Source organism: Scleropages formosus, chromosome 1 (assembly GCF_900964775.1).
Source record: "Scleropages formosus chromosome 1, fSclFor1.1, whole genome shotgun sequence".
Classification (NCBI taxonomy): Eukaryota; Metazoa; Chordata; class Actinopteri; order Osteoglossiformes; family Osteoglossidae; genus Scleropages; species Scleropages formosus.
Genome location: NC_041806.1, coordinates 40,405,505 through 40,417,072, shown reverse-complemented (window position 1 = coordinate 40,417,072; position 11,568 = coordinate 40,405,505). Strand labels below are relative to the sequence as shown.

Here is an 11,568-nt window from a genome sequence, read left to right as displayed (position 1 = left end):
CGCCCTAACAGGGCGAGACTCTCAGGGTGGGAAGCGGAAGTCTTAGGTGCTCAGGTGTCCACCCAAGTACTCCGTTAGGTACTGATTTATATTAACAGCCTTAACTAAAAGGTTTTTCCAGAAGAGTTTCAGCAAGCAAGTACTGCAAAGCAGCTGTTTTGTTTTGCTTTTTATTTGGTTGAGTCATTTTAAACGGGCCTGGTAAAATGTTTTACATACATGAAAACTAAAACTTTTTTTTTTTTTTTTTTTTACTTCTGAATAAGTTTTTTGTTCACTTTCCCTTCACTGTATTTAATTGCATCTGTTGGTTTGACGGTAAAAGTCTCATTACTCTAACTAGGGAATTAACAGACATTGAATAATGGCGCCCTCTATTGGTCCACCAGCATCACGCCTTTTCCAGGTTACCTAAACTAAATGGCGGCAAATGGGATGCCTATTATTTTATCATCATTTAGCCGAGAATTTTGAAAAAGATGGCTTGTATACTAGACTATAATGAGCTACTCATTTATACAGCTGGGTAATTTTACTGGAGCAATTCAGGATAAGTATTTTGCTCAGTGGTACTTAAGAGAGTACGACTTGAACCAGGAAACTTCAAGATGTCAGTTTCAGCCACTAGAGCATCTACTGTGTCCCCATCTTTTCATGGCTCATTTACAGTATTTGTATTATCCAGCAACTACACGGACACCTACTAAGATGTCTGTTATTACAATGCATTATGGTGGCACGGTGGCACAGCAAGTAGCACTGCTGTCTCATAGTGGCTGGGTGGTAGAAGAGAATGTGGGTTCGGTCCCTGCTCAGTCTGTGTGGAGTTTGCATGTTCTCCCTGTCTGTGTGGGTTTCCTCCCACAGGCCAAAGATATGCTTCAGGTTCCCCCATAGTGTGTGAATGTCACAGTGTGAGTGTGTTTCACTGATGCATGGATGAGTAACCCCTTGTAAGTAGTGTATCTAGCAATGTAGTCACCTTGGTGAATAAGGTGTGTGGACTAGTAATGCTACATAGTATCTGTTGTAAGTTGCTTTGAACAAAAGTGTCTGCTAAGTGAATAAATGTAAATTCTAGTATGCAATCAGCCTTATCTATATAGAGTATGATACCACTATTTTCATAAATGATTCTCTACAAGCAGGGGGGCGCAGTGGGTTGGACCACGTCCTGCTCTCCAGTGGGTCTGAGGTTCGAGTCCCGCTTGGGGTGCCTTGTGATGGACTGGCGTCCCATCCTGGGTGTGTCCCCTCCAGCCTTACGCCCTGTGTTGCCGGGTAGGCTCCGGTTCCCCGCGACCCCATATGGGACAAGCGGTTCCGAAAATGTGTGTGTGTGTGTGTGTGTGTGTGAAAGATTCTTTACAACTTCAAAAACTAAAGACTTTCATGTGGTAAAAAACAAACCTGAGTACTCATTTTTTTTTTTTTAAAACAATAAACTGTACTAATTAACACTTTAAGGGGTGTAACAAACTGGCTTAATGTACAGTTGGTCCCTGGCATACAAACTTCACAGTACTGACTTTTCACCCGTAAAGTTTAAGAAGCATTTTTTTTTTTTTTTAAAAGAGCTAGAATACAAATTCAAGTGACACATCAGAGTATTATCCAATATGCTGACAAAGGGTGCCCACAACTGGTAATGGCTAATGGCTGAAAGTTTTTCCAAAAGAAAGGAGAATATGTAAAAGAAGCAAACAGAAGGTGAACAAGCTGTAGATGATCCATTGGCTTCTACATGTACCAGCCCTCAGCCCATCCATGTGCTATTTGCGAAACCAAACTTCAGAAAGACAGCTGGTACTGATAGCGTATTACCTGCAACTCTTAGACATTGTACAGATCAGCTGAGTCCTGTATGCACTGCGGGGTTCAGAACCTCCATGCACTTATGCAGGGTCCCAGACTGCGCAAAAGTTACCACCAATGTCCCAGTTTCCAAGAAGGAAAAGATCACAGGACTTAAGAACTTTGGGCCAGTTGCTTTAACCTCAGTGGCTACGAAAATCTTTAAGCATCTCATGCTGACCTACCTTAAGTCCGTCACAAACCTTCTCCTTGACCCTCCACAGTTGGCTTATAGAACAAACTGCTGAGTTCAAGATGTAGTTAATTTCTGTCTTCACCACATCCTTCAACATTTGGATTTGCCCAACACCTACATGTTAGAATCTTGTTTGTGGATTTCAGCTCCGCTTTCAACGCTCTTGTTCTAGAGTTGCTTCACAGCAAGTTAACTCAGCTAGCTGTACCTCCCAATACCTGTCAGTGGATCAGCAACTTCCTGACAGGAAGGAAGCAGAACATGAACATAGGATCTGACACATGGGGGCCCAGTCTCATCAGCACATTGCCATTATGTTGTCATTTCTGGAGTTCAGAGTACAATGTACATAAAGAAGGAGGTGGAATACAGAATAACAGTATGACAGCAAGAAGAAACATTTACAGTTGTTAATTTATTAAATGCAAGTAATTTATACCATTTTGTATTACTTTAAATTCAGATATAAACACACTTGCATATTGCATGTTTATTTACAAGAATATTGAAAGTTTTTACTGATAGCTATATTCAACTATGCTGTAATAACACAGTTGTCAAGCCTCTCATCAGTAGGCAATTTCAGCAGCCAGTTTCCTCCAGGCAATGTCAAGGAAAAACTAAAAAGGTACTGGGCACTGCAGTGCAATCTCTCAACAATTTTAATAGCATTTACATATTCATATACACAAAAATAAACTTTTTTTTTTTTTTAGGCTTGTGAGCTGTCAAATTGCCCTTCTTAGGATTGTCAACCTGGTCCATGTTTTTAAGGTTTAGATGTGCATTCCAGTCTTCATTGTAAAAATTATCAGAAAACGAAAAGAAAACTTTACTAGGGCATCCTGACAATTAAAAATCCAAGCAGAAATAAAACAGATGCTTTTAGTGTTTTGTTATTTACATAGATGAAAATTCCAACAGCAGGATGTTAGGATTCTTTCAGAAATGTGCAGTTTTTTTCCACCCATGGGTTACTGGGGGGCTCCATCTACAAAAAGATAATGACAAATGAACTTAAGCAGTTCCCACTGATCTGAAGCAAGATATTCTAAATTTAACACTCAGAAACTATGACTTAGTGGAGCCAAATGACAAAATACAAATCTAGATAAAAATAATAAGGGAGAGGCATGAATAAACAGCACACAGAAATTGTTTTATAAGTAATACATTTAACAGCTCCTATTCTGTTATTTTTCATTGAATTTCCTCCCCAAAGACAAGAGCAATACATTTCAGCCCATAGCTTGATACAGACCCATAAAGATGGTCTGTGGTTCCACAGTGAATTGTGAGCTTGTCTGGTAACAGAGAATTAGCATAAGAATCCCTCTGTCCACGACAGGGAGCATACTAGCAGTGCTGACATTCCTTAGCTCAGGTATAAATGAGGTTTAACTTACACCCATCAGTATAACAGCAGCCTATGACTGAATAAAAGTATTGATCCAAATTCTACAGTGTGCAACAGATTCATTAACAGCGATGTCAAAGGAAGTATTTTCACCTGCAATGAGTGGGGTGACCCGTATTCTGCTGTTCTCCAGCGTAAAGAAGGTGCCTGCCAAGACAGCTCCAAAGTTTCGGCCCCTGCAAGGCCCATCTGTCTCACTCAGCAGCACTTTGATTGGACCCCTGGTGCTCTTCAAGCGGATTTGGATGCTGTCCTAAGAGAAGAAACTTGCACTGGTCAGTTTTATAGCACAGCATGTTGAATGCTCTAGCAATGAGTAATATGCACAATCTTTAAAATAAAATAAAATAAAAAAAAATTACAAAAAAGGTTCACCCACTTTTGACTTTAAAGCTATTATAGTGAATTTTGTAGATACTACAAACTAATAAAATTAACAAATGAAATCCATGGTTATGGGCTAACGGAACAACAGGATGAAGAGCAATAACCTGGCTGTCTCCAATTCAGCGTTGTAACACTCCGTATACTTTGCCTTCATAGTTAGCATGTGCTTCTGGAGCTCACCTCTTTTGGGGCAGGGACCTCCAACTTGGTCCCTTCAGGAGCTCTGATTGCAATGACCACTTGGTCCTGGAAAGCCTTGATCCTGCAGATATCATCATGTGTCACATAAGCCAAAGTGACAGAGAGTTAAAGAAACACTGGTGTAAACTACGACTGTATTTCCAAGGTTTGAAAAAAACAAAACCTTAAAAGCATTACTGACCTCCAGTACCCCCCGACAAAATAATAATGCAGATACTGTGTTTTTCTGTACATGCCCAAATAAGGTCTGGCTCTATTAGTGGTCCCTTGGAAAGATTATTGAACTTGTTCAAAGCAAAATCTGAAGATGAGACACTTTTACATTATCAACTGCTTACGCACCACTATATTAACAGTGCAATGCTACACCCCTGTACTGACTACAGGAACCAAAACTTTCGGTAAGGATATTCGGCATTGTCCTTATGATCGGTCAGTGAGAAGAGCTGATGAGCACAGTCCTTGATGAGCTCATCCAGAGCCTCTTCCATGGCTGTCAGGTTCAGCAGCTCCTCCTTTAGCCTTTTCTCCCATTGGTTGCACAGCTCATTGCCTTGACCAGAACCACTGGGGCGGAACAGTAGAAGCAGATTATCACCACATTACACATGTATAAAATTACTCTCTTTTTGGGTTGCATTATGGTGACAACTGCATAAATAAAAATGTGTTCTAATGCTATAATTAAAATACAAGCAAAACCTCCAAGAATCTTGGAATTCACTTAATTTCTCCCCCCACCTGGAAAGCAGGGGCATAAAACAGGATCATAAGGTGAGGGGGTATGAATTTCCAGAGATTCTTGCCCTTGGCAGCGTAAAAGGGGTGGGTTAGAGAAGCAATGGAACTTACACCCATTGGACTTGACTGGTACTGCGTTTCTTAATGAGCTGGATGCCGCTTAGCACATTTGTGACATCATAAACCCGCCGTTTGCGTGCCCCCAGCTGGCGAGCTGCCTCGTTGAGATCCAGAATACCATCTGGCGCTGCGTGTACCAGTTCCATGAATCGCTTGGTGAGCCTGCCCAGTGACACGTCACAGCGGTACTTCTTCCGAAAGGACGGCACCCGGTTTGGGTCTAGGGATAGTGTGGATCTCAGGTTAAACACCCATGGGTTTTCTTTGCATATACAAGTTATTGTTTTGACCATGAGCTACAAGTAATGGCATAAAGAAATTCAAGCATCTTTGTCCTTGAATAATAAAGTATGACACACATCCTAAGCAGAGTTTTAACAAGTGATCACTGCTTTAATTGTGCATATAACTATCAACAATTTATTATATCACACATTAGTAGCTTTAGAAAAAGAAGCCAATGGACAAACTACAGAGTTTAAAACTTCAAGATGAAAATTACTTCATATTAAAACAAACTGATGGTAAAATTCAGCTGACTATTAAAGATTTCTGAAGTATACAGTTTAATAAAAAGGCATGTTTAAAGTGGGTTTAAAAAGAAGTACACCAAACAAGTCCCTTATTAAATACCAATTAGCCATCTTACTTCTGGGTGTCCTGGATATACTGTCTTTTGTGTCATTTTCTTCTTTCGCTCTGGATAACTTGTTCCTAAAAAGTTTAAAAAACAAACAAAAAAAACAGCATGATTGTTGTTATTACTACTCACACAATGGTTGCTCACCCACATCTGTACAAACAAGTCTTTCCCCACAGCTTTAAAGTTACAGATCATCCAACTTTTGTCAACTATTCGTCCAGTGCCGAGTCATGGTGGTCTGAAAGCACGGAGCATGAAGCAGGATACACCACTGGATGGGATGCCAGTCCATCATAGGTCATATCACAAATGCGTGAGCACACACACAGATACACTACAGAAAATGTATCTTTTCAAATTCATCTAAAAAAATAAACTGCAGACCCTGATGAAATCCATGTAGAACACACAGAGATCATGCAAACTCTACAAATACTGAGGTAGATTTGAATACACATCCAAACCCACAGTCTAGACAACATGAGGCATCTGTGCTACCTGCTGCACCATCATGCCACCCAGTTGCAAACTAAACACTTTATTCAGCTCCTTCATCACTGTTTGTGTATGCAACAAAGCTATCTTATATTGGACTACTTGCTTAGAAACTGTCAGTGGCAGAAATGTTCATTTCTCAGCCTTATCAAGGTAATTTAGCTTGTGCAACAATCCTCAACTGAAATAAAGACCTAGAACCAAACAAGAAAAGCTAAGTGTTGGAGCAAAATCTGAAAGTTCATCCATCCTGCAGGTAAACAACACTTACTCAGGATCATCTTCGAAGCAGTCGCCACCCTCAGTTTCCCACGTCTCATCTTCTCCATCTCTGCCTTCATCAAACTCATTCTGAAATGGCCAAAAGAGATATCAGGGAAGACAAGGCAAATCCCAACATATATATTATTTATGATTGATTTTTTCATATTATTTTATTTCCTTACCATCACCTTTAACCAAACTGATTTACATTTCTGTTTATGTAGATAGCTGGGTGTTTTAAAGTAGCAACTCAGTTTATGCACCTTGCTTTACAGTTATATGACAAAGGAGTTCCTTGCTGTCAGTTTTTGGGGCTTTCTACTGCGTTTGAGAGTAAAACCATATAACCAATCCAAGGACAGTGTGGTCATTGTTGATTGTGTGTCTTAAAATTTATCCATCCATCTATCCATCCATTCATCACCAATAACCATTTGTTCAGTTTGGGACCACCTTGCCCTGAGGAGGGAGTGAGGCAGGATACACCCTGGATGGGATGCCACTTCATCGCAGGGCAATCACACATACCTTTACTCTAACACATTCACAAAGTAAGGGCAACAGGGACTTATAGAGCGTTAAATCCGAAACACACTGGACACAGTTTGGACAGTGTGAGGAAACTGAAGCACCTGGATGAAAATCCATGCAAATGTGAGAATACAGACAGAGCTGGATTCAAACCCATATCCAAAACAACAGCCCAAGGATGTGAGGCAACAGCACTATCTGTTGTACCACAGTGCTGCTACAATTTTGCACAAATGTTCCAAATTTGCCCGACAGGTAAATGCTGTAGCAAGGATAAACAGACAATTTTCCTTTCGGGTGGGGGGGGGGGGGGGGGGGGATCTGAAGGGACTGAGGTGTCTAGAGTGTGTAACCTGCAGATCCCAGGTTAAAATGCCCACTCCAGCAGTTGCACCCTGATCAAGGTACTTACCCTGACTTGCGCCAGTAAAAAAAACAAACAAACAAACAACACTGCTCTGCTATATAAATGATTCAGAAAGTGATTTACAATGTTAGGTTACAGTAATTTACCCATTTATTCACCTGGGGAATTTCTACTGCTGCAAATCAGAGTAAGCAGATGAGGCACAATGACTAACAATCAGGACAGGCTGCATTTTAAAATCTCCTTTACAGATCTAGAGGCAAAGTTATTCCACACTGTAATCTGACATTTCAGACACCTTAAAAAAAATGGCCCAGCTGCAGTGAGCACCAGTCTCAGAGATGTTACATTTATGTACTTAGCTGAGAACCTTCTCCAAAGTGACTTACCATTATTTACACTTACATTTATTTACTTAGCAGATGCTTTTCTCCAAAGCGACTTATAATGGATACTATGTAGTGTTACTAGCCCACACACCTTATTCACCGCGGTGACTTACACTGCTAGATACACTACTTACAGTGGGTCACTCATCCATACATCAGTGAAACACACTCACACTCTCTCTGTCACTCACACTCTATGGGTGAACCTGAACAGCATGTCTTTAGATTGTGGGAGGAAACCAGAGCACCCAAAGACTTACACTGCTAGATACACTACTTACACTGGGTCACTCATCCATACATCAGTGGAACACACTCTCTCTCTATGACTCACACACTATTTACCCATTAGAGATAGCCTAGGTCATTTCTTACTGGAGTATTACCTTACTCAAGGGTAGTCAAGCAGGAATTGGGAAGGTATCACTACATTACGCCTAGGTCTGAAATCCTGAAATATTTTTAGGAATTGGAACTGGATGTTTCAATACGAAAAAAACATTCACCGGATAGACACCTTTGCAGTTTGCTTTGACAAACATCTGCTGAACTTAAGTCTTAAGAGCGGATTACATACCCCCATTTTGTAATTTACAATAGTCTTAAATAATTGTTAATGCGAAATAATCCGTCTGACATTTAAATTAAATGCACGAAAAATGGCGCAGTTCCAGCAGTTTTCTCTGTAACACACTGTGTGTGTGTGTGTGGGACTCCCACCTGCAGGTCCTCCACCTCGGACAGCTCGCCCAGCTCCTCGCAGCTCGGCATTTCCGTCTCCGCCGCGAGCGCCAGCGGGCCGTCCAGGTACGGGGGCATTATGGGGATGGCGTCCTCACTCACGCCCTGTTGAGTGATGTGGTCCTTCAGGAAGTGGTCTTCGCAGATCCGGTGCTCCTCGGACGGAAGAACGCGCTCTGTCTCTCTCAGCGCCGCGAGCCACACTTTAACTCGGGCCTCGTCCTTCGGAAAGCTGAAGAAACGCTTGTGCGGTCGATTCTTAAGGTCCGACTCGGGGCAGATCTTGTTTGGGCACCCCTGAACCACGCACTTGACCATGGTCAATGGAAAGCGATTGTGCAGTTAACACAGGACCGCACGAGTAACTGTTTACACTCTACTCCCTTCCCACCGGGTAGGAAGCACATTCATAACCGACCGGATCTGTGGAAAGTCACGTGACAACTTTTGGCCAATAAACAGAGGGTGCGTATCACGTGACAAGTGCAGCCCAATGAATGTGTCGGGAAGTGAGGAAGTTAGGAAAAAAATGCTGGGTTTCCTTCATACCCATTTAGAAGCTCCTGTGTCAATGATCACCGTGATAGTGGGATACAACATCTATGCGATAACAGAAAAAAGACGCTTGTCCTTTTAAGGATGGCGGCGGTCCGGAGCCCATCCCGGTATCACTGGTCACTTGGCTAGGAGAAGCACATTCTAGACTTGATAATCCATCGCTGAGAATAATTAAGATTTGAGTTTATTTGCAAGGCAGAAAAGGTTCCAGCACATATTGACAGGTAATCCTACCGTATTTGAGGCTTTGATTTAATCTCGTTTTCTGTCAAATTCTTAGATTTCGCTATGGGCCAATATTACGATCTTACGTGCTAAATCAAAAAGACGCGGTCCCTGATTTTTGCCACCTCTGTCTGTGCAGTGGCGTACGTGCTAATAAAAAATAGTGAAAAAAAAACTTATTTATAAAGTTAGTATTTCTAAAATAGTGATTAATAAGTTAAATGACATTACCCGTAGCTTCCCCCAAATTCAAAACTCCCTGGGATCCACCTATACTTTTCTTATCAATACAGTATTTCCAAACCTTAGAATAGGAGTCTGTGAGGGCATAAAAACGGCAATCTGTTTTGCTTCTACAAATGTCCATCAAAGATAAAGCGCTGCTGCCTGTTTTCTGATTGGACAAACTTGACATCAATCTCTCCGGATGATTGGCTCAAAAGACGTTTATTACCCGCCCTTTTCGTCAGTACTGGATTTGTTGTCGTGAGGGCGCTGAGGCGGTCGGCGGTGCTGTGGCACAAGCGGCACAAGCGGCATAGCGCACCGACGACACAGGGCTGCGCGAAGCGTGGAGAGCGAGGTTGCGATCTGTCGCCGGAGAGAGACGGGAGCGAAGGGCTCACTCGATCCTGACCCAAAAATCATGGCCACTGGAACGATATCCTCCTGCACCGGCTCCAGTTTGCTGCAGCCTATCAGCGAAATCATCAACCTTCCTCTGGATCAGGTAATTCAATTGTGTAGTCCGAGTGAAAAAGACTGATAATGGAGACAATTTTCTGTGCGGACACTGAGATGCCGTACGTACGGAATGTTGTCTCTGGCGTCCACTGCACAGGATGTCTCAGTTGCCGTGTTTTTGGTATCTCTCCGCCTGTCCAAACATGGGCTCTTTGTCCTTCTTTTTTTTTTTTTTTTTTTTTCTGTACAGAGACCGTATGACGGTTTTTGTTCTAAAAACGTAGGCGGGTTACATACAGAACGGTAATAATTCTCCCGGTTTAGGGCTTAATTCAGAGTCATTGCTTTGGGAAGCATTTTTGAGTCACTGGTGGTGGAAATGCAGTGAAATAATTTGACGTGTCCCTCTGCGCGCGGTAACCACGGCGCGCGCGCGCGCGGCTGAGTTCCTCAGCGTCGCCTCGGAGAGCGGGGTAGCGCGGGGGGCTGCGATGGGGGCGCAGTCGGCCTCCTTCCGACGGCACGCGCCGCTACGCCCCCGATATGGGTCATCCTGGGTTGTGCTGCTACCGCCGCTTTTGTTCTTCGGGCCACGTTTCTGGTGGAGCTCTCGGATCATGCGGTAGCGGTGAATATGACCCGAAGTTATCCAGCTCTTTCGGAACCAGTGCAGCGGAGGTTCTGATGATGCTCATCGTTTAGAGTCCAGGATTCGTTGGAACAGTAGGGCATAAGTGTCGCGTTTGTCGTTTGGAGTCTAGTAGTGGGGTGGAGGATCACACGTTTGTGGTGCGGAGCCACCAGAATCAGTGTGAGACAGTGGTAGGTTCTGGAGTCAAATTTTGTCAAATGGGGAGGTGGTTCGTCTCATGTTCACCCAGGTCTAGAATCAGTGATTCAGTCCAGCAGAGGATCTGACGTTCATGGTCTTGATTCTGTTCTGCCAAGTTCTGATCTTCATAGTGGCACAGGGGTTCAGATGTTTATATGGCCTAGAGTGTGGAATGAGTGGCAGAGTGGTCTGGAAAGGGGGGGAAGGGGGGGGAGTTCTGAGATTTATGGTCTGGAGTCTACAATCAGTTGGATTCCAGTTGCATGATCTAAAGGCTGGAATCTGACACTGAGGTTCTAGTGTTCATGATTTATGGTTTATTATCAGTGGGGCAGAGGTTTTGATGAGCTTTGAGAAATTCAGTGTTGTGGGCATCTTATTTTAGTAATTTCACTTAAATAACTGAAGTTTAGAGTGAAATTTGATTTCTGTACTTCCATAACTGGTACCGTGGCTTATGATTGTGTCTTGGGTTCACTTCAAAAAGCAAAATGCCAAAATACAAACAAGGACTTTAGGTTCATCAGTGATCTGCCGGACTGATTTCTGTAGTCTGTCGCAAGGCTGCAACAGAAGTCTTTAAGCTCCTGTGTTAAACCTATTAATTATATACCGATTTCTTCTTTAAAATCTACTTGCAATCCAGTTAAGTTGTAAACCTATTAGCTGTTTTTCCACCTTTACTAACGAATTTGGGTAGCTTTGTGAGAATGCCCTACATCAAAGCATTGCATGTGGTTTTTGGCAGTGAGTATTTGATACTTGGTTGCGGTTTCCTTTTTTATACATGAGGATCTGTAAGCAAATTTTAAAGTTGAGGGTAAATATTATTGGTGCTGTGACTGTACTGAAATGTTTTTAATCTTGAATGAATTGATGAAATTGATTTGATTGTGATTTTGTTCATGGAGCAATTGCACTAA

At 42.4% G+C, this 11,568-nt stretch overlaps 2 protein-coding genes across 5 annotated transcripts in view; one reads left to right on the top strand and one right to left on the bottom strand.

Moving 5' to 3' along the window:
• Positions 1-2,522: 2,522 nt before the first annotated feature.
• On the bottom strand, positions 2,523-8,773 carry e2f6 (E2F transcription factor 6). 2 transcript variants are annotated; one of them, XM_018743822.2, is made up of 9 exons: positions 8,326-8,773; positions 6,326-6,405; positions 5,566-5,630; positions 4,908-5,136; positions 4,467-4,622; positions 4,035-4,149; positions 3,561-3,720; positions 3,312-3,354; positions 2,523-3,041 (listed from the first exon to the last, which is right to left on the bottom strand). In XM_018743822.2, the coding sequence occupies exons 1-9, from the start codon at positions 8,662-8,664 to the stop codon at positions 2,993-2,995; spliced, it is 1,236 nt and encodes a 411-aa protein (XP_018599338.1). In that variant the 5' UTR covers positions 8,665-8,773; the 3' UTR covers positions 2,523-2,992. The 2 variants fall into 2 exon arrangements, with proteins under 2 accessions (XP_018599338.1, XP_018599339.1); XM_018743823.2 differs by lacking the exon at positions 3,312-3,354.
• Positions 8,774-8,912: 139 nt separating this feature from the next.
• mboat2b (membrane bound O-acyltransferase domain containing 2b) overlaps positions 8,913-11,568 on the top strand; it is a 40,437-nt gene continuing 37,781 nt past the window's right edge. The window contains exon 1 of one of the 3 annotated variants that reach the window (XM_029253999.1): positions 8,913-9,859. In XM_029253999.1, coding sequence (XP_029109832.1) covers positions 9,776-9,859 — 84 coding nt within the window. In that variant the 5' untranslated portion in view covers positions 8,913-9,775. Of the gene's footprint in view, positions 9,860-10,426; positions 10,442-10,610; positions 10,636-11,568 lie in introns of those variants that run through there. The other 2 variants (XM_029254006.1, XM_029254005.1) reach the window with 2 other exon arrangements.

What these genes read in the sequence shown, in the direction of transcription:
- e2f6 (XM_018743822.2), bottom strand. Translation starts at nt 8,664, where the DNA reads ATGGTCAAGTGCGTGGTTCAGGGGTGCCCAAACAAGATCTGCCCCGAG. An exon ending in CCGAGGTGGAGGACCTGCAG is followed by an intron (nt 6,406 to 8,325) that starts GTGGGAGTCCCA and finishes TGGCCATTTCAG; the next exon opens with AATGAGTTTGATGAAGGCAG. An exon ending in TATATCCAGGACACCCAGAA is followed by an intron (nt 5,137 to 5,565) that starts GTAAGATGGCTA and finishes CACTATCCCTAG; the next exon opens with ACCCAAACCGGGTGCCGTCC.